At 48.8% G+C, this 27,478-nt stretch overlaps 3 protein-coding genes across 7 annotated transcripts in view; 1 reads left to right on the top strand and 2 right to left on the bottom strand.

Moving 5' to 3' along the window:
* Positions 1-1,145: 1,145 nt before the first annotated feature.
* On the top strand, positions 1,146-6,615 carry TARBP2 (TARBP2, RISC loading complex RNA binding subunit). Of its 3 annotated transcripts, none has more exons than XM_025403272.1 (9): positions 1,146-1,682; positions 2,235-2,404; positions 3,225-3,327; positions 3,895-3,990; positions 4,585-4,657; positions 4,885-5,002; positions 5,322-5,449; positions 5,832-6,033; positions 6,177-6,615. In XM_025403272.1, the coding sequence occupies exons 1-9, from the start codon at positions 1,630-1,632 to the stop codon at positions 6,332-6,334; spliced, it is 1,101 nt and encodes a 366-aa protein (XP_025259057.1). In that variant the 5' UTR covers positions 1,146-1,629; the 3' UTR covers positions 6,335-6,615. The 3 variants fall into 3 exon arrangements, with proteins under 3 accessions (XP_025259057.1, XP_025259059.1, XP_025259058.1); XM_025403274.1 differs by having other exon boundaries at positions 1,152-1,226; positions 2,240-2,404; XM_025403273.1 differs by lacking the exon at positions 1,146-1,682 and adding an exon at positions 1,807-1,929.
* A 254-nt stretch (positions 6,616-6,869) lies between these two features.
* On the bottom strand, positions 6,870-7,946 carry NPFF (neuropeptide FF-amide peptide precursor). Of its 2 annotated transcripts, XM_025403276.1 has the most exons (3): positions 7,555-7,904; positions 7,203-7,324; positions 6,870-7,075 (listed from the first exon to the last, which is right to left on the bottom strand). In XM_025403276.1, the coding sequence occupies exons 1-3, from the start codon at positions 7,654-7,656 to the stop codon at positions 6,958-6,960; spliced, it is 342 nt and encodes a 113-aa protein (XP_025259061.1). In that variant the 5' UTR covers positions 7,657-7,904; the 3' UTR covers positions 6,870-6,957. The 2 variants fall into 2 exon arrangements, with proteins under 2 accessions (XP_025259061.1, XP_025259060.1); XM_025403275.1 differs by having other exon boundaries at positions 7,203-7,946.
* A 5,200-nt stretch (positions 7,947-13,146) lies between these two features.
* The window catches only part of ATF7 (activating transcription factor 7), a 120,151-nt gene continuing 105,819 nt past the window's right edge, over positions 13,147-27,478 (bottom strand). For both annotated transcript variants that reach the window (XM_025402968.1, XM_025402967.1), the window contains exons 10-12: positions 25,586-25,783; positions 24,312-24,420; positions 13,147-18,470 (exon numbers count right to left, since the gene is read on the bottom strand). In XM_025402968.1, the coding sequence (XP_025258753.1) occupies positions 18,253-18,470; positions 24,312-24,420; positions 25,586-25,783 (525 nt within the window). In that variant the 3' untranslated portion in view covers positions 13,147-18,252. The remainder of the gene's footprint in view (positions 18,471-24,311; positions 24,421-25,585; positions 25,784-27,478) is intronic.

Here is a 27,478-nt window from a genome sequence, read left to right on the forward strand (position 1 = left end):
CGCTCCACTCTCGTCCCTGGCCCGCCTGGGCCCCGCGCTTCCCTGCTGGCGGTGTCCTATGGAGGTCCCACCTCAGGCCTTAGGCTGATTCCACAGGAACCCCCTATGACTCGTCTTATAGACTCCTTTCTACATCGGAGAGAGCAGCCCCTCAGTTGGGATCCCTAGCGCTCTGGCATTGCTCCCCCTATCATACTGATCTTGCCAGCTCTCCTTCCCTTGATTGTCACCGCTCACTCTAATTTCACCCACTTGGAATTCACTCGACTCTAGGCCCCATCCTCCTCCAGTGTTCCTGGATGACCCCTCATTATCATTTAAAGATTCCTCTGGACCTCCAGCCCCGCCTCAGAGTAAGACATCTCTTTCTTGACCCCTTCTCAGAACACTCATTAGAACCTTTATTTATTTATTTTTTTAAAATGTGATATCTCCCTTTCTCCAAGGTCACAAGATTTCCCTTAGCCCAGTGGTTGTGCGACTTTGGGGGAGGAGGCAATGGGGCTCTAGGACTAAAAAATTTGCGTCTGCTCAACACCCAGATCAGTTGATTAGTCTTAGGCGGCCAAAATTCACTCTTGCTTTCTTCAGCTGAGAGACCCAAGACTCATGGCAGAGGGAACGAGACCACCAGGTGCCTAGTCCTTCTAATCCTGTCGCCCCACACCACAGCCTGATTATCAGGCCCCAGAGATTTCCTTGCCAGTTAGAGGTTCACTAGAGCCGTTCTAAAAAGGTTTTACAAAAGAAGCAAAACCTGAAGGGAGGTGAAGGACAACCTAGGAAGAGGAAGCAAGTTCTGTGTCACGGAGGCCCAAGGGCCAGGGGCTTAGGCTGTGGGTTGAGGGGACTGTCTGAGACTGACTTGGATCTGCACCAGCTCCAGAGCCCTGCGCAGACAGACATCGGTCCCCTCCGGCGTCTAGGTAAAGCCCACCCTCTCAGACCGCAAAGAGCCCGGATCCGACAGCAACCTCTCCGGACCAATCACAACCTTCCTTCACCAAGGAGGCGGGGTCAGGGGGCTGACTTTTCCTTGTCCCCGCCCCTTTAGTCGAAGTAACCAATTCCAATGTGCCTAGAGGAAGTAAACGCAATGGGAGTAACCAATGACAACATGAAGCTTCTCGTGCGTGCTTGACCCTGCCCCTCCAGCTGCGGCAAAGATGGCGCGCGGGCTCCTGGGTTCTGTAGTTTTCTCGGGATCCAAAAGGCTCCGTGCCCAAGCGAGTCCTTACCGCCCCGCTACCCAGCGGCTTCCCCTCCGCTAGTACGCATGTCCACAGCCTCACGGCCCGGGAGAGAGGGGGCGCGGAAGGAAGGAGGCGGGACGGTATTACAAACAAAAAAATACAGCCTTCTCGAGAAGGGACTGCGGAGAGCCCGCTCCTCCCAGAAGGCGGTGCAGCCGGCCCGGGCGAGCCACGCGGAGGGTTGTGGGGCGGATAGCTCCCCTCCAGATGGAGGCTCATGAAGTAGGGTGGGCGGGGAACTCCATATCCCAGCGTGCCCCTCGGCGGGCCCTACCGGCCGCGACTCCGGGCTTGGCCCCGGCCCTAGCTCGTCGGCGGTGTACTGGGGCGCGTGGAGGCTGCAGTCACGGTGGCGCCCGCGGGGACGGAGGAGGGAATGAGTGAAGAGGAGCAAGGCTCCGGCATTACCACGGGCTGCGGGCTGCCTAGGTGAGCCGCCTCGTACCGATTCCTTCTGGGCAAAAAGCGTGGGGCCGTGCGGAGGGAGTAGCGGCGCGGCCCCAGCATGCACCTGGCCTGAGGGTTGTTCCCGGCAAGCACTGGGGCAGTGGGCAGTGGTTCCCGGCGTGCACCGGGGCAGTGGCTGCTGCCTTCAGCTCTAAATAGTTTGGGGTTGGCCCGGTTCCCAGACTGCACTGGAACACTGGGCTTTATGCCCCCACATTCAGTGCATTTGGTGGGTACTGGGTTCCTGGCTTGCACTGTGTCAGGGGGTATTCACTTTCAACCTGCATGGGGCACAGGATAGTGCCCACCTTAACTGAGGCAGGAGCAGTGCATTCTTCCCCCCTTGCTTTGAGGTAGTGGGCCCTACTCTTCCAGCCTGCACCTACACTTGGAACCCAGCCAATGGATGCTAGACTGCCTGGGGTTCCTTGGACCCTATGTCCCCCATAATGTGCCTAGGTCTGGTATGGAAGTGCTTGGCCAGGTGGGTGCAGAGAGGGGAGGTGTGATATGGGTCTGTGCCCGTTCCCCCAGTATAGAGCAAATGCTGGCCGCCAACCCAGGCAAGACCCCGATCAGCCTTCTGCAGGAGTATGGGACCAGAATAGGGAAGACGCCTGTGTACGACCTTCTCAAAGCCGAGGGCCAAGCCCACCAGCCTAATTTCACCTTCCGGGTCACCGTTGGCGACACCAGCTGCACTGGTGAGGAAGGCTTGGGCAGCCTGGCTGGGGTGTGCATTTGCAGGTCCCCATGGCCTTATTTCTTGGAGTCTCTTTCTTCACAGTCCTTTTCTTCAAGGCCAGTGAGGGAAGGAGAGATTTCAGGGGAAAAGCTACTGACTGGATTGGGAGAACAGGGCTGTGAGAAGGTGGGTAGGACGTGGGAGAGTTAGAGGATCGATCAGGACTGCCACATCACCCTAGAGGAAAAGGAAGAGAAGATAACTGAAATCCCAGTGGAGTATTTGGGGAAGTGAGTGCCTGGCATGCTGGGCTCTGTTCCCGGTGCTTAACCAAATTCCCATTTAATTTTAAACCTCAGTCTAACCAGTGATGTAGGTGGCAGTATCCCCCCCCCAGTCCTCCCCCCGCCCGCCCATGTTGAATATGAGGAAACTGAGTATTTGAGATAGTAAATGGCTGGTGCATGGTCACATGCCTAGTATGTGGCGGAGTGGGGCTTTTACTCCAGAGCCTACCCTCTCTTATTCCAGCTCTCTGTTTTTATTGAGGGAAAAGAAAGTGCTTTGCAAAGGAAATTAAAGCATTTGAGTTCAGAAGTCCACCCAAGGCGTTTGAGCTCAGAAGTCCTGCTTGGCATGGCTTAATTCTGGAAGCTAATGGAAAGATAAGGGCTCTTCCTTCTAGCAATTAGTGAAACACTTCCAGTCTTCAGCAGGGGGTGGTTGGTCAGAAGGGGCTTGATTGATTCCCACTGGCTCTGAGGAGAGAGGCTGTGGGATGCTGGTTTCTCTCCCATCCTTCCAGTGACCTCCAGTATTGCCCATGCCCCCTCTCTCAGGTCAGGGCCCCAGCAAGAAGGCAGCCAAGCACAAGGCAGCTGAGGTGGCCCTCAAACACCTCAAAGGGGGGAGCATGCTGGAGCCGGCCCTGGAGGACAGCAGGTGAGGGAGGAACCGAGGCATCCCAGAAGCCCTTCAAGGAACCCAGGCCCTGCACCACCCCCTCTGCCACCAGGCCTGGCCAGGTGACACTTAGCCACCCTGACCTGGCCTCTTCCTGAGAGTCCCTCTGGACCTGAACAGGGTCTTCCAGGGCATCTGCTGCTATGAAGAATTCTTGGGGTGGAGGGGTTGGTTAGCCCCATAGAGGGGTTGTGGCAGTAGATTGGGACCTGGGTTAGGGAGGGAGAGGGGTGGAGGCTGAGGCTAAAGGGAGTTGCTCCCCAACATACCTCCTTGTTCTAGCAAGATGTCCTTCCTTCACGCGCAGGTTGGAGTTTGTTGCTCCTCTGGTTCTTTGGTACAAAGAGACCCTCTTTTCTCAGTCTTTTTGCCGGTGTTTGGCGGCAAAGGATCCCAGGAGGAAGCTGTTGGTTGAGCCTCCCTGATTCTTTGGCTCAATTTGGAAGTTCTCTTAGGGGATCGGGAGGTCAGGAGGACGTGGGTCCCCCACCCCTCTCTTCCCCCTATACATGGGTGTGAATCAAAGGCCCCCTTCCCCTCGGGAAGTTCTTTTTCTCCCCTAGACTCTTCACTGCCTGAGGACATTCCGATTTTTACTGCTGCAGCAGCTGCTACCCCAGTTCCGTCTGTTGTCCTAACCAGGTATCTGTGTTCCCTGACTGCCTGAGGTGGGTGGAGGAAGGGGTTCTGGTTTTTGGCTCCTCAGTCTTTGGACCCAGGCTGGTCAGGCATGAGGAAGTCTGAGAATAAACAGAATGGAATAGTTGGGAACCAGAACTTGAAGAAATCACAGCAGCTGGGGTAAGCTCTTGGGACAGAAGGTCATTTGTGATTTTCAGATAGCCTTATGGATGATGTTCGACCATATTTAAGGGTCTCGCAGGCCCCATTTTCTTCTGGGTTGACCACATGTCAGTTCTGTGTTTGAGGCCCATCAGGCACTTCTGGGACTGGAAATACAGCTCTTCTCCCACTGTCCTGGCTTGGATGATACACAAGTGTTCCAGATTGGAAGTGGGCTGGGGCCTGGAGAAGGCCTCCCTTGAGTGGGAGGGGGAAGGAGGCCGGCTAGAGCAGGAGGGAGCAGGCTCGATGTGTGGACAGACAGCTGCCTGCCCGGTGGGAATCAGGAGATGGTAGTCAGGAATCTAAAGTAGTGGTTAGGCTTGGAGCTCATGGGCAGGCTCAGATGGAACCCTTCACCTCAACTTTGGCCCTGTGCCCTTTTTCCTTCAGGAGCCCCCCCATGGAACTGCAGCCCCCTGTCTCCCCTCAGCAGTCTGAGTGCAATCCCGTTGGTGCTCTGCAGGTGTGCCCCATCCTCATTTCGCATGCATGCCTGTCTTCCTTTGAGCCGGGGCCATGAGGGAAGGTTATGTGTGTTTGGGGGTGGGGGCGGTTCCCTGTACTGAGGCCCTTTCCACCCCCCTCTCTCCTTCCTCTCACCTAGAGTCTGAGGCTCCTGCGTGGGGACCAGCGTGGGTGTGAGAAGCCTTTTTTCACTCAGCCTCATGCACCCTGTGTCTCCCTTCCAAGGAGCTGGTGGTGCAGAAAGGCTGGCGGTTGCCAGAGTACACAGTGACCCAGGAGTCCGGACCAGCCCACCGCAAAGAATTCACCATGACCTGCCGAGTGGAGCGTTTCATTGAGATTGGTAACCGGGCAGGAGGGGGTTCTCACAGCTCCTCTCCCGCAGCACTCTGGCCCCAGCCCCAGAGCAGCTCCTAGCCTCACTCTGCTACACCCCCTGCTCTCTTAGCTTTACAATCCCTGGCTCAGCCCCTTCCTTTTAGCTTCTTGGCACCCTATCTGTCCCCTTCTTCCTGGCCGACCAGGTTCTCAGGTACACGGGCAGGTCCTGAGTTCCCCTTTCCAGTTGACATTCTGGGGGGACCCTTAATCCAAGTATGACCTGGGTGAAAGCACTGGGTCTGTGGGGAATCATAATCCAGCAGCCCTCTCTCCACATGCAGGGAGTGGCACTTCCAAAAAATTGGCAAAGCGGAATGCGGCGGCCAAAATGCTGCTTCGAGTGCACACGGTGCCTCTGGATGCCCGGGATGGCAATGAGGTGGAGCCTGATGATGACCACTTCTCCATCGTGAGTGGCTCATGTGGGCTGGGCACCGTGGCCCATCCTCCATGCCAGGGCAGGGCTCCAGGGACTTGGGTCTGTGACTCAGCAGTGAGCCTCTCTGGGTCCTAGGCCTGCTTCTGCCACACTTTTCCTACCAGACCCAGGGTTCCTGGGGCCGACTCAGCCTTGACTGTAGGCCCGCTCTGTAGCTCTGTTACTGGGATGAGGAGGGATGCTTGGCTATCTGGCCTAGGACCTGGTAGTTAGAAGGGGCCACCCAGGGATTGAGTGGGGGGAGGCAAGCTGGAGGAAGCATTCTTTGTTCTTCTCCTTTGACGTTGAATATTTCAATGCCTGGGTCCCACAGTCTCTCGCTTCATCTTTCTCACTGTTCCCATCTTGACAGGGTGTGGGCTCCCGCCTGGATGGTCTTCGAAACCGGGGCCCAGGTTGCACCTGGGATTCTCTACGAAATTCAGTGGGAGAGAAGATCCTGTCCCTCCGCAGTTGCTCCCTGGGCTCCCTGGGTGCCCTGGGCCCTGCCTGCTGCCGTGTCCTCAGTGAGCTCTCTGAGGAGCAGGCCTTCCATGTCAGCTACCTGGATATTGGTATGGCTAGCTGAGGAGTGAGCCAGGGGATGGTGGGGGCTGGACTGGAGCAAGTAGAAGGGGGTGATGATGACGTGAACGCACCCCTCCCCAGGGCTACCTCCCCACCCAACATTGCCTCCCTCCTCTCTCTTGCTCTCCAGAGGAACTGAGCCTGAGTGGACTCTGCCAGTGCCTGGTGGAACTGTCCACCCAGCCGGCCACTGTGTGTCATGGCTCTGCAACCACCAGGGAGGCAGCCCGTGGTGAGGCTGCCCGCCGTGCCCTGCAGTACCTCAAGATCATGGCAGGCAGCAAGTGAAGCCCCAGCTGGACTCATGGATGTGCACCCTTTGCTCCCTGCTCTTTCTGCCTCTGGGCTCATGTATCTGCGCAGCTCTGGTACCCTCTGTGGGTACCAACTCTACCTCTGACACAGACTGCCTGCCTTGAGGCTGAGAAGGCACAGGGCAAGGAGCCAAGGACCACAGGGCCTCAGCCAGCCCAGGATTCGTCCTCATTTTATTGGTGATGATGAATGGGAATGAAATCGGGGCTGTCTACTAGAGCCTGGAATAAATATGCTGCTTTGTAGATTTTTAAGCCCTTCTCTTGTTTCCTGAGCAGTGTGGATAGCAGAGGAGGTCACCACATGACTTTTGTGTGCCTTCCCTGAGCTCCTGTTCCAGCCATTCTCATGTTTTCCTTTCTGGTGGGAGGAGGCTGGGTGCAGTGGCCTCCTGGAATGTTGTCGGCTGCCTTGTTGGAGGGCTGGGTTTGGTGGAGAGGGAAGGGCAGTGGTTCTTGCTCTTGGGCTTCCACCCAGCCCTGTAAAGTCTCACACAGACACACAGGGATTCAGAAGCCAGACAACTTTATTTGGGGGGCAAATATTGACACTTTTGGGTGTGGGCCTTGCATGCAAACATATCAAGGGATGACATGTCACTTCTTCCCAAAGCGTTGAGGGGCAGCCAGGCTCCAGAACTGGGAATTCAGCCCCTCTCCAGCCCGGGGACTCAGCCGTTCATTGCTCCAGGATCCCCGGGTATTTCTGCCAAACCTTAGGAAAGATTTGTCCTCAGGTCCCTGCAGTCTCTCTTCTCTAGCCCCCTTCCTTCTCCTCGTCCTCTGTCTCCTACCCTTTCTACCCCCAACCCCTGCCATGCTTGTGTCCCTTTCAGACTCACCTCTGGGGCTGAAACAGGAAGGCTTGGCTCCGGCCAGGTCTCTCCATTGCCTGGAGCAGGTAGCGCAACAGTGACCCAGAGGTCTGGACATTCTGTGGCGGGAGGGGTTCACTGTCTTCCTCCTGTGCCAAGGGGGTATCAGGGAAGGAAGATGGGCAAATACCCTGGACATGTAAGTCACAGGGGGAAGGGACTGGCTTCCAGGGGCAAGGGGTAGGAGGCTGCAGAACCATTTCCTCAGATTTGAGGACCTAATGGCAACCTTGGCAGCCAGAGAAAGTATCAGAACCCAGAGCACAAGTCTTAACCGAGGTAGAGGCAATGGTGATATGGGGATGGGACACACACTCACCGCGGGGAGCTGGTGGTCTTGCTGGCCTCCTGGCCCTTCAGCACAGCCCTGGTCTATTAACAGCAGCAGCACCAGCAGTGCAGCAGCCTGCCTAGAATCCATGCTGCCATCCACCCTCCTACAGCCACCCCAGCCTCTTATACCTGCTGTCCCCCCCACCCCCAGCCTCACAGTAGCCTTAGGGGAATCTAGAGCAGGCAAATGGAAATGCAGGGCTCATTAGGAGCCGCCTGGGATCTCCTCCCATGGCACCCCCAGGACTTCATGCTCAGCCTCCTGCCCCAGGCCCCTAAGCCTGGAGTTATAGACTTTATTAGATGCATAAATCCTGTCTCCAGAGCTCAAGAAGCGTCATTAGTTGCAGACGCTTTGTCAGAGCTAGGCCCTGGGGAGCCTTACAAGAACCCCTAATCTCTCAACAGGTTGGAGAGCTTCAGTTTATCACTTCCCCTCTTTCCTTTTTTTTTTTTTTTTTTTTGAGACGGAGTCTTGCTCTGCCGCCCAGGCTGGAGTACAGTGGCCGGATCTCAGCTCACTGCAAGCTCCGCCTCCCGGGTTCACGCCATTCTCCTGCCTCAGCCTCCCGAGTAGCTGGGACTACAGGCGCCTGCCACCTCGCCCGGCTAGTTTTTTGTATTTTTAGTAGAGACGGGGTTTCACCGTGTTAGCCAGGATGGTCTCGATCTCCTGACCTCGTGATCCGCCCATCTCGGCCTCCCAAAGTGCTGGGATTACAGGCTTGAGCCACCGCGCCCGGCCACTTCCCCTCTTTCCTAACTTGTAGACTAAAGCACAAGAAACTCATGTCAGGATTAGTTAAGTAGGATGTCCTGGAGTGGAAGAGGAGTAGGAAGAGCCAGGGTCAGAGTCTGTCAGGATGACCAGGCAGGGCCACACAGCCTATCCTCTGCTTGTGTGCCTCTTGGAGGCTACTCAAATTTGCCTGTGGATAAAAAATATATTCAACTTCATGATGGTGCAGAGAATTTAACTTTTTTTTTTTCTTTTTGAGACAGAGTTTCGCTCTTTTTGCCCAGGCTGGAGTGCAGTGGCGCGGTCTCGGCTCACTGCAACCTCTGGCTCCCGGGTTCAAGCGATTCTCCTGCCTCAGCCTCCCAAGTAGCTGGGACTACACAGGTGTGAACCACCATGCCCAACTTGTATCTTTTTTTTTTTTTTTTTAATTAAAAAAAATTTTTTTTGGCCAGTGCAGTGGCTTGCACCTGTAACCCCAGCACTTTGGGAGACCGAGGTGGGTGGATCACTTGAGGTCAGGAGTTCGAGACCAGCCTGGCCAACATGGTGAAACCCTGTCTCTATAAAAATACAAAAATTAGCTGGGGGCGGTGGCAGGTGCCTGTAATCCCAGCTACTCAGGAGGCTGAGGCAGGAGAATCGCTTGAACCCGGGAGTCAGAAGTTGCAGCGAGCTGAGATGGCACCACTACACTCCAGCCTGGGCAAAAAGAGAGAAACTCTGTCTCAAAAAAAAAAAGAAAAACCATGGCCGGGCGCGGTGGCTCAAGCCTGTAATCCCAGCACTTTGGGAGGCCGAGATGGGTGGATCACGAGGTCAGGAGATCGAGACCATCCTGGCTAACACGGTGAAACCCCGTCTCTACTAAGAAATACAAAAAACTAGCCGGGCGAGGTGGTGGGTGCCTATAGTCCCAGCTACTCGGGAGGCTGAGGCTGGAGAATGGCGTGAACCCGGGAGGCGGAGCTTGCAGTGAGCTGAGATCCGGCCACTGCACTCCAGCCTGGGCTACAGAGCGAGACTCCGTCTCAAAAAAAAAAAAAAAAAAAAAAAAAAAAGAAAAACCATTAAGATATAGAAGGAGGCTACAGGGTTTTGGAGCCCACTGAATGGGTGTGGCTTCAAATCTTTGCAGACAGAGCCCCATCTTCACTAGAGAGCACTGCTTCGGACTGGCCTCATTGCCCTTGCTAGAGTCGTCCTCCACAGCTGAAGCACTGCTGCCACCCTGTGGTCACAGCTCCTCACTGCCAGCTCCGGCCATTTCCTTTTCCTAGAATAGACCTCTGCAGAGGAAGTGAGGAGGGTGAGGCTGAGTGGAGGTGCTAGGGTCCAGACTCTAGGGAGTCCCAGAAAGACAGGAGCGGGCTACTATGGGGCTGGACTATCATTCTGCCCCCAACTCTGGTCACCACAGCCTCTGCCTGGCTCTGGCTCTCACATACTAGGGTAGCCTCGAATCCTGTCTTAAGAAAAATCAGAATCACTAATCCTCAGGGAGAGGCCTTCAAAGCCATATGGTGCAGGTTCCTTCTAATCCTCGAGTCCATTTCTGAGAATCCCCACCAGTGTGGGTCTCTAGCCTGTGCCGAGGAAGAGCCAAGACATAAAGGCCCTGGCCTCTGCTTGAGCAAGTTGTCTCCCGCTCTGAGCTTCAGTTTCCTCACCTAAAACATGGGCCCATTTTACAAGGAACTCCTTCCTAGGGTGTGCATTACTTCACATACTTTTTGTAATCCATTCAGTAAAACAGCTGGCATAGAACAGGTATCCTCAAAACGTTAGCTGTGATTACCTCATGTGCCCCAGTCGGGGAACTTACCGTCTCGACAGTCTTCAGACATATTTATCCTTGTGCTGAGGGGGCTTTGGGCTTCCTGTGACTTCTACTGGGGGTCTTAGTTTGCTCCATTAAGTCTCAACAGAACGTCTCTCATCTCTTTCATGTGTAAAAGCTCTTCATATTTTTGAAGACAGAGTTCATTCTTCTACTCCAGTCTTTTTTTGAGATGGAGTCTGGCTCGGTCACCCAGGCTAGAGTGCAGTGGTGCGATCTCGGCTCACTGCAACCTCTGCCTCCTGGGTTCAGGTGATTCTCCTGCCTCAGCCTCCCAAGTAGCTGGGATTATAGGCACACACCACTATGCCTGGCTAATTTTTGTGTTTTTAGTAGAGCTGGGGTTTCACCATGTTGGCCAGGCTGGTCTTAAACTCCTGGCCTCAAGCAATATACCCGCCTTGGCCTCCCAAAGTGTTGGGATGACAGGCGTGAGCCACCGCACCCGGCCCACTCCATAGTCTTTTTTGCTCAAGGGGAAGCACCCCACTCTTTAAGGCAAGGCATCTAGGAACCAACTTATCCTTTAGATATGCAGATCACAGCAGTTTGGATCTGGATGCTCCAGATACCGTATTTCTATTATTGCAGACTAAGCCAGGGTAAACCTTTTTGTAAGCTTTGTCTCATGGTTGGTCCCAAGCATAGAACCTGACATTTATCATCATGGCATCTTGTAGTTTTACTTCTTTTTTGAGATGGAGTTTTGCTCTTGTTGCCCAGGCTGAAGTGCAATGGCTTGATCTCGGCTCACTGCAACCTCTGCCTCCCAGGTTCAAGTGATTCTCCTGCCTTAACCTCCCGAGTAGCTGGGATTACAGGCATGCGCCACCGCACCTAGCTAGTTTTGTATTTTTAGTAGAGATGGGGTTTCTCCATGTTGGTCAAGCTGGTCTTGAACTCCCGACCTCAGGTGATCCGCCGCTTGGGACTCCCAAAGTGTTGAGATTACAGGCATGAGCCACTGCGCCCGGCCAGTTTACCACTTCTTAAAAGGGAGTATCAAGGACATGGGAAGATGGCTCTTCTGTGGGCAGTAGCTGCTGCATCCCAGCATGATCCTTGTCTGCTCCTATCTGACAGAGGTCCAGAGAAGCAGCAGTGTGAGGGTGGATGGGACACTGCAGAGCTGGCTCTGGGTCAGACAGAACTCAGTTGTAATCCTAGCTCTTGAACGTCACTGTGTGACTTGGCTAAACCTCAATTCATCATCAATAAAATGAATCGACTATTCCTGTTATCATGAGGTGAACAGTAAAGCAATCTACCATTCCATGTAGCATAGGGCAGACACTCCATGTTTACCATCCTGCTGCTTCTAGTATTTCTTTAAACATCAATTACAAGTGGCTCCAGGATGAGCTGCATTCAGAAAGAGGCTGGTCTAGGGGGCTTCCTGTGTCTAGGATGGAGGTGACTGGTCTCCTTTGAAGTTGGAATGGGTTGATTCCTCTAATTTGGTAAACTGCCCAGTTTTCAGAGTGCATTCCCACCTCCAAAACCTCATAATCTGGGCTTTGGTATTTGGCTTTTAGCAATTTCCTCTCTTACCCTTATCTGGACCCCCATGTACTCTTGGCCACAACACAGTGAAGACCACCACTGCCTTTCCTGCTCTCCTCAGGAGGCACAGGCTATTTGTGTCAAGTGTCTACCAAACCCCAGCCACAGATAGCTTCTTAAATCACTTCTCTCCTACTGGGAAACTCCAGAGACACCTGCTATCTCTTTTGTCAAATTCTTCAGCCTGGCTCATTGTTCTCATTTGTGATGTTAATTATAAAGGAATATACAGATGCAATAAATTATCTGTGATTTCCCTACACGTCTTCCTGATTCCCATAGTCTCTGAGCATTACCTGTTTTTCTTGTGAACTCTTACCTGCTTCTTTTTTTTTGTTTGTTTGTTTTGAGATGGAGTTTCACTCTTGTTGCCCAGGCTGGAGTGCAATGGCGTGATCTCAGCTCACTGCAACCTCTGCCTCCCAGGTTCAAGCAATTCTCCTGCCTCAGCCTCCTGAGTAGCTGGGACTACAGGCATGTGCCACCACGCCTGGCTAATTTTTGTATTTTTAGTAGAGACGGGGTTTCTCCATGTTGGCCAGGCTGGTCTTGAATTCCTGATCTCAGGTGATCAACCCGCCTCAGCCTCCCAAAGTGCTGGGATTACAGGCATGAGCCACCATGCCTGGTTTTCTTACCTGCTTCTAAATAAACTCTGCCCCTCATTTCCAGACCAGCCTCCTCCTTACCATAGAAAGCTATACTTTCTGTCTTTGTGTGTGTGCTCCCTGGTCACAATGGCAACCTTTTTTTTTTTTTGAGACGGAGTCTCGCTCTGTCGCCCAGGCTAGAGTGCAGTGGCCGGATCTCAGCTCACTGCAAGCTCCGCCTCCCGGGTTCACGCCATTCTCCTGCCTCAGCCTCCCGAGTAGCTGGGGCTACAGGCGCCCGCCACCACGCCCGGCTCATTTTTTGTGTTTTTAGTAGAGACGGGGTTTCACCGTGTTAGCCAGGATGGTCTCGATCTCCTGACCTCGTGATCCGCCCATCTCGGCCTCCCAAAGTGCTGGGATTACAGGCTTGAGCCACCGCGCCCGGCCAGCAACTTTTTTTTAATGGTTGGGTGGGGGTTGGCAACAAAACACTGAAAAGTAAAAGGCCATTTGCCATCAGCAACTCTCCCACCCACCATCCACATAAAGCACATACTAAGTTTCCTGGTGAGTGCTTGCTGCCAGGATGCCAAGGGCCTTTGTCTCCAAGGCAGTCCACAGGAGCTTTGTCCCGGGCCTTCTGTCATACTTTGTAATTTATAGAAATCATCCACCTTCTATAGGCTGTGTCTCCCCTGCATAAAAATACAAGAATCCCTGTTCCTTCTGTCCTAAGAAATGGGGGAGTGAGGAAGATGACAGACGCGAAAGGCCAGTGACCTCCCAGAAGAGTGGACAATGGGGCCTGTGGATAGAGGAGTGAAGCATCAGACATAACAGTGGTTCACTTGATAGTTTAATGTTATATTTGCAGCATAAATAAGGCACAATATATGCCAGGGCAAGGAAGGGAGGGAGAGGGCATGGCTGGGGGGATAACTGCTATGTGGCAAGGGGGAAAAGACAGTATGGTTAGGGAGAATAGAGCGAAGCCCCTGCCTCAGCCCCGTCCCGGGAGATTGTGAGAACCAGCTCACAGGGATCATGCTGAATCAGGTGGAGGGGAAAAAGGGAAAGACAGTTTTGTAACAAAAAACAAAATAGCCTGTAGCACTGCATCCTCCTATCTGTCAAAGGCCACCACTGGGCACTGGGGAGACCCAGACCGAGTTCCTTGATAAGATGGAGAGGTGTTGCTACACGTCAAAAATATATAGATGATCAGAGATATAATCATAGATACACACTGCTTCCTTTTCAATAGATACTATGTTAGGATGTGGCAGCCTCCACTCTTGGGGCTGGAGGCTCATCTCCTCCCTGCCTGAAAGGTGTGTGTGTTGTGCAGGGAGGAACGGGACAGCTGAAGCTCTGGCTGGTCCTTACTGTAACAGAGAACATGGAGTGACCAGTCTGCAAGGGAATATGGGACAACTCCTGTCCAGACCAATGCATGGTTTTAGGAATACGACTAGAAAGAAGACAAATCTAGATTTTGAGATCAGTGATATGATGGGGATTACTTTAATGGGAATGGAGGAAGAGACTGAAAGAAATGGAAGAATGTTAGTGCAAAGGCAAAATATGTATTTGAAATATCCTCCACACCTGTAATACTTTCCCAGCTTATCCCTAAGAAATGGTTCTCAACCTTTAGTGTGCATTAGAATCACTTGGAGTGCTTTTAAATCCTGCCCCCAGAGTCTGTGATTCAATAGGTCTGGGATGGGGCCTGAGAATGTGTATTTCTAACAAGTTCCCAGATATTGTGGCACTGATGTTGCTGGTCCTGGACCATATTCTACCACTGCCCTAAGGTAAAGTCAGTGAAACTATTGCTCATAGCCACTTCTTACAGCTAAAACATCACTCACCAGTAGCTACTGCTGGTGAGATATCTCTCTGCTATTAGCCCCCTCATTAAAAAAATAAACCTTAGTAGCTATGATACAAACCTACATCTACAAAGGACATAAGCTCCTTTAACCTGCCCTACTCTCCCCATCCTTTTCTCATTCTGGGGTAAGACTTTACCCCAAAGAGAGAGAACTCAACTGGTGCAGAGGGTGGTAATGGTGGCTAGCAGCCACCTATGCTCATTCCTGCTGGGTAACCACCTTGGTATGGGGTGGGGGAATTTATGTCTGTATGCACATTTGTGTGTACAAACAGACACAGAGAAATCAGTCCTGTACTATGAGAGGGATGACTAGAGTTGTGGGAGGCTATAGTGGGGTGGAGGGAGTCCTTTAATCTGCCTTAGGATCCCCACCTTTCCTGTTCTTCCAAACACCCCCACCCCCGTCAAACATTAAGTCTAAAGAAAGCAGAAAGAGCATATCAACAAGGCATATGTGATATAGCTAGGAAGACTGGAATCTAAACAGACTGGTTATGAAATTAAAAAAAAATAACATATTTCCTTCCTGTGTATACAATGTACAATATTAATGAAAAATTAATGATTTGGGGATGGGAAGAAAGTTATGAAAAAAGGAGAAAACTGGTGGGGATAGCTGTCTCAGGGGCTGGCACCTTTAAGGAGCCTCTCAGTGTGGAGCAGGGGAGCCCCAGAAACCACAGGAAGAATTTTTTTGGTGTCTGCTTGGTGGTTCGGGCTGTACATAGAGCATGGTTGGGGTTAAGCACTCTCCATCTACCAGGATGGGTGGTGCTAGAGGGCAGTGAATCAAGAAAGGAGCCAAAACCAATGCAACAGGGATAGAGAAGTGAGCGAGAGGAGGTTCAGTTTGCCCAGTCCCTCTTTAACCACTACTTAGAGTACATGGTCTAATGCTTGGGGCCAAGGAGGCAGGTGAAGGCCAAGGAAGTCAGATTTGGGGTGCATAAACAGCAGCAAAAGAGTAAGTAAAGGGGGCATGACTTTTTTTTTGTGGCCTCTCTAGTAGTGTGGGAGGCTTTCTCAGACTTTTCAACTCTAAGCAAGCTTTCTGTTAGGGGAATGGGGCAGAAAGTGAGCAGACCAGAAGACCTGGTTCTGTCCCCTTCCTCTGTGGCCTTGGGTACGTGGCAGCTAGCTAGAGTGCCTGTGTATTGAGCACTCACATTGGAGTGGGGTGGGAAGTCTGAGTCCTGTATTCACGTGAATGAATTCAGGACACCCACCATACACTCAGCTCCTTTCTGAAAGTGTCCTCCCTTAGGCCTCTAGGAAGGCCATGGACTTTAGGAAGGGCCAAGTGACACCTTCCATGATGTTTGGTTCTGGTCCAGATGGATCTGGCTGGTAGCAATAATAAGGTAAGTGATGTTACCTTTGACTATTAGAGAAGTTTCAGGGTAGGCAATTGTTCTGCCTCCTTAGTGAGACTGAGAACCAACTCAGGAACTATCTAGTGGGGGGTTCTGACCTGCTACTTCCTTAATTCAGTGCCATTTTGTTACTGTGGTTCTGGCAGTGCTCCTCATTGGGGATCCGTATACATCTTCCCACTGATAAAAATGAAGTTAGGACTAGATAATTAGTCATGGGGGCTAAGAAATAAAAAAGACCCTCTACATAAATTAGTCACCCAACACAGGGACAGACTGGCAGGACATGTATGCAGTGACAAATTAATTCTTAACTGTAAAAACACTTGACTGAAGGCGGAAGAAAAATAGTCAAGAGTCTTAGGAAAGCTCCTTAGGAGCCATAAACTCAGTCAAGCTTTAGGGCAAGGCTGCTACTGGGAAATCAAGACAATAAAAAACGAAACAAAAGCAGGAGAAAATCCCAGGGAGCAGCCGGCTAAAGGGGAAGTCCTGAGCACAAGTTATGGCTGTGAATTTTTAAAGGCAAAAGTGAAGTCCCTGGATGTGGTAACCTGCATCCTGACCATCTGCCATAACATTTGCTAGTCTGAATCACTTCAGGGCCTATTCCTGTTGGGTACCTGGTGGTAGAAGATGAGAAAACCATGCTTTCTCTCCTTTTGTCTTTAGGGGTGTGGCCTGTTCAGCACCAGCTCTGAAAAGCAGGAGGGGAAATTTAAAACAAATGCAGCAGAACCTGCTACCTGACTTGTTCACTAGGATAGGATATCACTTTAAGGAAATGGGAATCTTGTAGCTTAAAACATTTTCTCATTCCCCTGTGACAGTGAATTTTGGAGGCAAAATAAGAAAGGAAGCTGGCAGTTATTTTGTATGTTTAAGATGGAGGTAGGAAAGATGGAGAGAAGGACATTCTTGGCTTGCACAGATGGCAGAAAGTGGCTCTGGGACAACTGGAAGGGTTTCATACGGAAAGGCAATTAAAGCTGACCTATCTATCCACAGGCCTCTGGCTTTGAATTGCTTCCTATGGTCCTGGTAGAAACTGCATAGTTCAGAGCCCAGGGGAGATGAGAAACCTTAATGTGGAAGAAACAGGGACAAGAGAGATGAACTGCTCCCTCTGCAACCCAACTCTTCAAAGAATGGTTGAGAGCAATAGTCGCCAATTTCCCAGGCCAGACCCTGGGGTCCTTTGCTGGGGGGCCAGTTCTGTACTTTCCCTCTTCCCTTCCTCCCTCCTTTCAATCTTATACTCAAGTAAACCCACTCAGGACCTTGGCTATGATGCTTCAAGATCCTGGAGCACTGCATGTAAGGGGAAGAGAGCAGAAATGGGTTGAAGAAACTCTGGAGGACCTGGAAGACCTAGTGGCTAAGCTAGGAACCTGGTGAAAGACAAAGAAGATAGTCCAGATGGTGATGGGCCCTTATGAACAGAAGACTCTAGCTCAGAAAAGCAGACAGATGTGTGAGGGGGAGAGATGGGGTAGAGCAAGGGAACTCGAGAGTCCCCTACATGACAGCCTCCAGGAGGGCTGTGTCTGAAGTAGTTATAGAAGGGGGCCGGGGGGCGGGGGTGCGGGTAACGTTGACAGGGGAATGAAGAGGGAGAGGCAGGAGCAGAAAGATGACCAAAGATGACAATATGTACGCTTTGGCCAGTAAACTCTTATAAAACATAAAGGAATCAACTAATCCCTAACCTGATGGACCAAGCTTTGAAATATTTTGTTCCTGTCTGCCCTGATGATTAAAACTGAAGGAGGAGGGAGGGGAGGAGACAGAATCAGCCAGTCAGATTCTGGGCCCTTCCCTTTTCACTACCAAGCAATCTTTAATAATAAGGCCACAAAACGAGGTTGCCAAGGCCTAGTGGGGTGGTGGGAAAGACCCCACCACTACACTAGATAAAGTCAAGCAACAAAATGAGGTACCCAAATAGCTCTGGAAATAGATGAAAAAGAATTAGAACTCTTGAGAGTTTCTTTCTTTTTGCTTTTTTTTTTTTTTGGTGGCAGGTAGGGAGAAGGAATAAAGCTTATGGAAGAACTGGAAAATACTGCTACTTCATACATCAAAAGTAACCTTATATTCTCCGTAAGTGAATGTTTTAACTAGAATTAAGGAAGGGGAAAAAGGAAACAGGGGTAAATAAGCAGCTATGGGAGACAGAGTCCTGAGTCCATGGGGTGGCTGGGGCTGGGTCAGTGGGTGATATGAAATCAAATCTAGCCTCCCTCTATCTGGCAGGAAGTGGCATGCTAGTAAGGAACAAAAAGGTAACAGCCACAGCTTAGTGGGAAGAGAGGGAACTGAGAAACCCCAAACCTAGAAGTGCCAAGGGTTAGTGTTAAAAGAGACAGATACACGTGCATGGGGCAGGGGTGATTGTTCGGACCATCTGGAAAGGCCTTTGGCTGTGGGTGCATCAGAAACCCCACCCTTGGGGGATGATCTATGAGGCTCTGGGGCTGGGAGGCCCCCAGCACAGGTGTCAAACGTACATGACCATGTGGCTAAAAAGCCCCATATCTGTCCATTACTCACAACACACAGTTTCCCCTGACCCATATTGCCATGTCCAAGGCAGATGGGAGGAGATAAGATGACATCTCTCTTGGCTCTTGGGCGGGCGAGCTCTGGCTGAGGACCTCTCCACCAGAGGAGGCATCATCTGCCCGCAGACTGGGACTGTGGGGTCATGATTACATGCGATTGTATTGGCATGCTCAGTTCTGTCCTTTGGCTGGCCATCTGAGTGAGGACCGAGGTGGCCACAGCTTCAGCTGCAGAGCGAACACTGAGGCCATTGGTAGGGGCTGTTGCTGAGCTGTGCTGAATCACAGGGGCTGGAGAACCCGTTGGCTCTGAGCTTTCCTTGGGGCTTTCTGCCAGGAAGAAGGGCAAAGAGCAGAGAGCAATTGGTTAGAAAACAGAATGGGGAAAGAGGCAGGACTACCTTTTGCCATAATTCTAAAGGAGACCAAAAGGGAAATGAAATCCATCTTTTTTTGGGAAACACTTCCCAGAATCCTGGCTTCTAAGTCATAAATGGGCTAGGAAATGGGAAGTTGTAAGAAGGGAAGAACTAGGCCAAAATTAACCTATCTATCCCAATAAAATGAATCTCCAACATGTTAATTACACTGTCTGGTTTCTAGGTCTTTGCATAGTTCATTACCCAACTCTTCTTATTATTCATTATTTCCATTCTTTCTTGTTTCTAAGAGACAGGGTCTCAAGTGATCCTCCTGCCTTGGTCTCTCAAAGTGCTGGGATTACAGGCATAAGCCACTGTGCCTGGCCTTCATTTCTTCAAAGGTGATTTAAAACAGATCTCTTTTTAGCCATCCTCTTTGATTAATTCTCAGAGGGACTGAATTATTCCATTATTTTATTTAATTATTTTTTTTTCCTGAGACTGAGTCTTGCTCTGTTGCCCAGGCTGGAGTGCAGTGGTACGATCTCAGCTCATCATCTGATGGCACTGAACCTCTGCCATCCAGGTTCAAGCAATTCTCGCGCCTCAGCCTCCCCAGTAGCTGGGACTACAGGTGCACACTGCCACACACAGCTAATTTTCGTATTTTTAGTAGAGATAGGGTTTCACCATGTTGGCTAGGCTGGTCTCAAACTCCTAACCTCAAGTGATCGGCCTGCCTCGGCCTCCCAAAGTGCTGGGATTATAGGCGTGAGTCACTGTGCCAGGCCTATTCCATTATTTTTAATGTTCCTTTACCATGTGGTTGTACCACAGGTAAGTCTGATAAATATCGAGCTATAATAAAATGATATTATGAATGGCCAGTCCCTGGCCCAGGTTCAGTCAACATGTAAAACTACAAAGAAATCTTAAGACCCCCCTGACTGAAAATTAGCTAGGCATTAATGATTATAAAACATTATGACCTACGCCACTCCACCTAAAGTGATATTAACATTTGACTACCAAACACAACTACCTGAGCTACATACTCAGGTAGCTCAGTAACTCCATGGTAACTCCATGTTGCTCATCAGTCAAATATTTAAAAAATTTTTTTAGAGGGTCTCATTCTGTCATCCAGGCTGGAGGTGCCATGGCACAATCACAGCTCACAGCAGCCTTCTACTCCTGGCCTCAAGCCATCCTCCTGCTTCAGACTCCCAAATTGCTGGGATTGTAGGTATGAGTCATCATACTCAGCAAGTCAAGGAGTTTTATTAAACATCAGATAGCCTCTATAGCTGCTTAAACAGAGATATGTGGAAAAAAGGCAAACTTTCCATAGTCAGTTGTATTTCTGACACCCTGATGAATGCCTGAGTTTTCTTTTAAGATTCAAATATGGCCGGGCACGGTGGCTCACGCCTGTAATCCCAGCACTTTGGGAGGCCGAGGCAGGAGAATGGCGTGAACCTGGGAGGCGGAGCTTTCAGTGAGCCAAGATCACACCACTACACTCCAGCCTGGGTGACACAGCGAAACTCTATCTCAAAAAAAAAAAAAAAAAAAAAAAAAGACTCAAATATTGCCTCCCCTGTGAAGCCATCTTTGTTACCTTCAGTACATTAACTGCTTTATTCTTTGTGTTTTCACAGTGTATATTCATCAAACATTTACTGAGCATCATCCATGTGCCAGGCATGGGTACACAGAGAAGAAAACGGGAACACTGCCCTTAGGAAGCTCCCAGTTCAGGGGCTCCTTGACTGGGATATCCATCCTTACCTCATCCACAGGTTTATATGACCCTATGATTCTTTCAGAGGTAGTGACAATGTCTTATTCATCATGTGTCAAGTACTTACATAATGTCTATACCACACAGCAGGAACTAAACACATCTTTGCTATAATGAATAAGTAAGGCTGGGTGTGGTGGCTCACACCTGTAATCCCAGCACTTTGGGAGGCGGAGGTGGGCAGATCACATGAAGCCAGGAGTTTGAGACTAGCCTGGGGAACATGGCAAAACCCTGTCTCTACTAAAAATACAAAAACGAGCTGGGCCTGGTGGCGCCCGCCTGTAGTCCCAGCTACTCGGGAGGCTGGGGCAGGAGAAAAAAAAAAGAATAAGTAGTTTAATGGACTAACTACGTATCAGAGTTCTTGCAAGGACTAAGTGGAAAACTGACCCTATATAGATTATATACTGATAAACAGTCCTTATCCTCTTAAGCCCATCAACAGGATTTGGTTTGTTTTTTTAGACAGAGTCTCACTCTGTCAGCCAGGCTGGAGTGCAGTCGCACTATCTTGGCTCACTGCAACCTCCGCCTCCCGGGTTCAAGCTATTCTCCTGCCTCAGCTTCCCAAGTAGGTGGGACTACAGATGCACACCATCACGCCCGGCTGATTTTTTAAATTTTAATAGAGACAGGGTTTCACCGTGTTAGCCAGGATGGTCTCGATCTCCTGACCTTGTGATCCGCCTGCCTCGGCCTCCCAAAGTGTTGGGATTACAGGCGTGAGCCACTGTGCCCAGCAACAGGATTTAAAATCACTGAACTTCTTGAAACACTTTTTTATTTTGATTTACAGAATACCACATTCAGCTCTGTAGCTGGTCTTCCTCCTTACTTCCTGGTTGTTTCTTCTCAGTCTCTTGTGGCTTCTTTCTCATTTCTATGACCTGTAAATGTTGGAGTACCCCATTGTTCATTCCTGGGACTTCTCTTTTTCTATCTTCGCTGTCTCCCTTGGGAACTTCATCTAGTTTCAATGCTTTAAAAACTATAGCCAGGTGTGGTGGCTCACACATGTAATCTCAGCACTTTGGGAGGCCAAAGCGGGCAGATCCCTTGAGTCCTGGAGTTTGAGACCAGCCTGGCCAACATGGCAAAACCTCATCTCTAAAATAACAAAAAAATTAACTGGGCATGGTGGTGCACTCCTGTGGTCCCAGTTACTTAGGCTGAGGGGGCAGGATCACTTGAGAGCCTAGGAGACAGAGGTGGACCTTGCCTCCAAAAAATCCCACACCAAATAAAACCAAAACTAGCTATATGCTGCCGACTCCCAAAGTTTTATCTTCAGCCTTTCCTCTGAATTACAAATCCATATAACCAACCGACTGCTTGACATCTCCACCTATAAGCCTAATAGGCTCCTTAAACTCAGTTAGTCCAAAACTGAGTTCCTGACAGACCTCCCAAACCATTTCCCCTACACTTTACCCTATCTCAATTAATGACAACTTCATTCTTGCAGTTGCTTAAGCCAAAAACTTTGGTGCAATTTTTTATTCTTTTTGTCGTATATACCACCCCATCTGCTCTCATCACTCTGACTTCAAAATATATCCTGGATTCAACCTGTTCTCATTGCTTTCACTACCATCATCCCTTGCTTGTATTACTGTAATAGCCTCCTAAGTGGACTGTCTGCTTCTGCCCTTGTACCCCTGATGTCTCTAACAGAGGAATCCTGTACAAATGTAAGTCAGATCAGTTTTTTTTATTTGTTTGTTTTTTTGAGACAGAATTTCGCTCTTGTTGCCCAGGCTGGAGTGCAATGGCGCGATCTCAGCTCACTGCAACCTCCGCTTCACAGGATCAAGTGATTCTCTTGCTTCAGCCTCCCAAGTAGCTGGGATTACAGGCATGTGCCACCACGCCCGGCTAATTTTTTGTATTTTTAGTAGAAACGGTTTCACCATGTTAGCCAGGCTGGTCTCAAACTCCTGACCTTAGGCGATCTGCCTGCCTCGGCCTCCCAAAGTGCTGGGATTAAAGGTGTGAGCCACGGCGCCCAGCCTAGTCAGATCAATTGTATCACTTTTCTGCTGAAAACCCTCTAATGGCCCCCAGTGTAGGGTAAAAGCTGAAATCCTTACCATGACTGATGAGACCCTACATGAAATGCTGCTATTACCTCTCCTACTTGGTCTCCACCTACTCTCTACACCCAACTCCAGCTGAGCCTCCTTGATGTTCCTAGATGTACCAGGTACCTTGCGACTTTGCATCTTTGCAGTTGCTGAACCTCCTCCCTATAGTACTTTTCTTCCATATAAATGCATATAGCTCCTTCACTTCCTTCAGGTCTTTATACAAAAGCCACCTAATCTAAAATTTCTGTCCTGCTGCTAACATTTCATATTACCCTTCCCTGTTTTATTTTTCTTCTAACATTTACTGTTATCTAACATGTCATATATTTTACCTATTTATCTTGTTTATTGTCTGTCTCACCCACTAAAATACAAGCTCCTCAAGGGCAGGGATTTAATCTAATTTATTTGGTTCATTATTATATCCCCAGCATGAAAAACAGTGCCTGGCACAGAATAGACATTCCATCAATATCTGCTTAATGAATGAATGCACCCTGAAGTACATATTAAAATTAAAATTTAAATAGAGATGTTTAAAATTGGTGATAGGGTTACTCCTTTTCTATGGGAACACATCTCTGAAATAATAAAGACAGCGGAAAAAATAATTCAATATATCAAAATTTGATAGCAATAGTTCTATGAATTTAATTTGCAAAAAGAAAACTAGCATTTATTAGCTTTTATTGCCCATAAGCAAATTATTCACAGTAATTTTAACTTCAGAATTTTACGTCCTGAGCACAACTCTGTGGCCATTGCCTTCTAGCAGTATTTTATGTGTGCTCGTACATTACAAACTGAAACCAACATCAGCCTATCATTAGATAAAATATACCCTATATCCCAATGTATCATCTGTGATTTATGTCTTTTCTAGGCCAAGACAGTATCTTTGGAGTAAGAAATACCTAGATGTGCCAGACACGGTGGCTCACACCTGTAATCCCAGCACTTTGGGAGGCCGAGGCAGGTGGATCACCTGAGGTCGAGTTCGAGACCAGCCTGACCAATATGGTGAAACCTTGTCTCCACTCAAAATACAAAAATTAGCCAGGCATGGTGGCTGGAGCTTGTAGTCCCAGCTACTCCAGAAATGCTTGAACCTGGGAGGCAGAGGTGGCAGTGAGCCGAGATCATGCCATTGCACTCCAGCGTGGGCGACACAACAAGGCTCCGTCTCAAAAAAAAAAAAAAAAAAAAAAAGATGTGCCAGGCGATGTGGCTCACGCCTGTAATCCCAGCACTTTGAGAGGCTGAGGTGGGCGGATCATGAGGTCAGGAGATCGAGACCATCCTGGCTAACATGGTGAAACCCTGTCTCTACTAAAAATACAAAAAATTAGCTGGGTGTGGTGGCGGGCACCTGTAGTCCCAGCTACTGGGGAGACTGAGGCAGGAGAATGGCGTGAACCTGAGAGGCGGAGCTTGCAGTGAGCCGAGAGCGCGCCACTGCACTCCAGCCTGGGGGACAGAGCAAGACTCCGCCTCAAACAAAACAAAACAAAACAAAACAAAGCAAAAAAACATAGATGTAAATCTTGGCTTCACCACTTTCCCAGCTTGGTAACTTCAGCTAAATGACCTAATCTGAGTGCAGTTTTCTCACATATAAATGTAGGTAATATCCAATTCATGAGAGATTTGGGAACACTGTAGCACGCCTAACACAAAATATGCACCCAGTAAATACTGCTATCCTTTAACCCCCAACTATAACAGATAATTAGGATAACTCTATATTGTTGTCAAAAACAATTTTTTTCTAGGTCTGGTTGCTCCACAAGGGCTACTCACTCATCAGTGTGGGGTCCCCAGAACATTCAGAATGGAGTTACAAAATTATAAACAGTTGAGACACTCAGGACATGCAGTTTACTGACTGACTGAACTTAGGTTGTGTGCCACTCACCTAAATAGCCTTGAGTCTTTTTCTGTAGTGCAGTGACTGGGCAGTCTTTATGAGCTAATAGTAGCTGTTTTAACTGGGCCACCTCATTGCGTAGTAATGTGACTTCATTCTGAGGAGGGAGGGAAGAAAAGAGTATCAAGAAAATTCATCCTCTATTCTTGCACCCTCAGTGGCTGTTCCCAAAGGAAGGAGAGAATATTGCCTCGATTTTCTCCCCTGAATTGGGACAAGACTCCTCATCCAGCAAGTTTTCACAGGGCCCAGGGCCAGTATAGTCATGAATTCAATGACAGGAGTTGCTGACAGTGAAAAGTCAGGATTTATAATGGAAAAATTACTCCTATTTAAGATAAATATGATTATACTGAAATTAATAATACACATGCTCTTTGACTAAGAAGGCCTACTTCTAGGAATCTACGTAACAGAACTGTTTACTCAGGTGCATGCAATGTTCACTGCAACGTTGTTCTAGCAAAAAATTAGAGCAGTATCAATATCCATACCTTATAACATCACTACACTACAGAATATACTACTATACAGCTATTAAAAAGAATGAGGTAGATCTCCCACACCCATGGCTAGATCTCCGGGAAATACTGTTAACCTGTTAATCTTAAAAACAAGCACACAACCCTTCCAGCCCTACATAAAAACTATAAATAAAAAATATTTATGAATATGAATCTATCTGGAAGGTACATATTAAATGTATCTACAGGAAAGAGAACGGGACTAGAAAAGGCAGATTAAAGAGAGACTTTGCTTCTATTCTATACATTTGTGTGTATATTTTATAATACAAATGTATTTATATATTGCTTTTTAAATTAAATATTTTAATCAGAAGGAAAAATAACATTCAAGAGAATGTATGGATTATAGATTATAGTTATTCTATTTGTCCTTGTAGCACTTTTTTTCTTTTATTAAGCTGCATCATCTAGGGCAAACACATTTCCCTTTGGGTTTTCATGACCCCAGTCAGATTCTACAGATGATTTAAAAGAGCACCCTGGGGTGCTTAATCTAATTCCTTCATCCAAACGCGTTTATGGATGACTCTAGCAGGAGATTTGGGGGTAGATGATGAGTGCCTTCACCAATCCCTATGAAAGAGATTTCAACTCTTACTGTTAAGAGATTCTTCCTGGAACAACTTCTAGATCTGTCCTAATTAGAGAATTACCATCTTTTATCAAATTGTACCACTTTTTCTGATTCCATTCCACTTTCTGGATTTTCAACAATTCCAGTAAGCATCCACTCACACTCAGCTGAATGTTCTGAGAAGTGAGTTCTTCGGCCTTCTTCTCTAGAGAGGATACCCAAAGCTTTCGCTTTTGGCGGCAGCGGGAGGCCGCAGCCCGGTTGCGCTCCAGAAAGCGCTGCCGTCGCTCATCTGGATCTTCATCCACTGTGCGCCTCCGTCGCCCCCCAGTACTAGGGGTGGGCTGGGCTGGTGAGACCTGGTGCCCAGGAAGGAAGAGACGTTACCTGATGAGAACATTAATCCTTTCCAAATCACACCTGATGTTAGGTAGAGTAGTAAGACCTGGTAAAAGGATGTACCAGCCTCTGGTAACCACAGCAAGTCTCATTACTATGTCCCCGAGCTTCTCTTATGTAGGAGTCCTCAATTTTGCCTCCTATTTCCTTCCAATCTTCTCAGTCTCATACTTAGACAAACTACAGTTCATTTGGAAACTCTGATTATTTCTAAGACAGAGAGACAAATGAAACTACGGTTATTTTTTGTTTCTTAATAATAGGGAATCTTGACTGGCACGGTTGGCTCACGCCTGTAATCCCAGCACTTTGGGAGGCCGAGGCAGGCAGATTACCTGAGGTCAGGAATTCAAGACCAGCCTGGCTAACATGGTGAAACCTCATCTCTACTAAAAATACAAAATTAGCCGGGCGTGGTGGCGTATGCCTGTAATCCCAGCTACTTCGGAGGCTGAGGCAGGAGAATTGCTTGAGCCCAGGAGGCAGAGGTTGCAGTGAGCTGAGATCATGCCATTGCACTCCAGCCTGGGCAACAAGAGTGAAACGCCATCTCAAAAAACAAAACAAAACAAAACAAAAGGGAATCTTATAGGCAGGGGAATCAGAATTGGGGGAGGATATTAGGGGAACTTTTAGAAGACTGTGAAATAAAAAAGTTTGAGAATCACTGATTTGGACAAGTGACATGTAAAAACAATTGCATACTATTACAGGTTTCAGAAATGGAGACAAATGTTCTCATCCATTTCATTACCAGTGACATGTGAGTTATTATGGGGAGATACAGATAAGCATATTATTTTTATTTATAATCAGTTATTAATCATCCTTAAGAACAACCCCCCACTTTTGTTTACAAACAAAAAATGTTTAATCACTTACAAATTGGTGATACAGGACTGTCTTTTGTTTTTAAAGTTCAGGCTGAAGTCCCTTGTCACTAAAGCACTTTTAGATCATCCCTTTCTGTTAGTTGGAATGCACTTGGAGAAGAAAGGCCAATTTTATAACAGAAGCCAAAAATTTTTTTAAATGTAGAAAGGTCAACCATCTGTGGAAAAAAGTTCACCCTTGAACACAGGCTTGAGCTGCAAAGGTCCACTTAAATGCAGATTTAAAAAAATAAGTTATACCGACCAGCTGGGCACGGTGGCTCATGCCTGTAATCCCAGCACTTTGGGGGGCCGAGGCAGGCGGATCACTTGAGGTCGGGAGTTCGAGACCAGCCTGACCAACATGGAGAAACCCCATCTCTACTAAAAATACAAAATTAGCCAGGTGTGGTGGCACATGCCTGTAATCCCAGCTACTCGGGAGGCTCAGGCAGGAGAATTGCTTGAACCTGTGAGGTGGAGGCTGCAGTGAGCCAAGATCGAGCCATTGCACTTCAGCCTGGGTAACAAGAGTGAAATGCCTTCTCAAAAAAAAAAAAGTTATATCAAGTGTGCCTGTTTCTCCGGCCCCCCTTCCAACTTCTCCACCTCTTCTGCCTCTGCCTTCACTAAGACAGCAAGACCAAGCCTTCCTCCTCCTCCTCCTCAAAGCGAAGATGATGAGGAGGATGATGACTTGTATGATACTCCATTTCTGCTTTAATGAATAGTAAACATATTGTCTCTTCCTTATGATTTTCTTAATATTTTCTTTTCTCTAGC

Source organism: Theropithecus gelada, chromosome 11, assembly GCF_003255815.1.
Source record: "Theropithecus gelada isolate Dixy chromosome 11, Tgel_1.0, whole genome shotgun sequence".
In the NCBI taxonomy this organism is placed as follows: domain Eukaryota; kingdom Metazoa; phylum Chordata; class Mammalia; order Primates; family Cercopithecidae; genus Theropithecus; species Theropithecus gelada.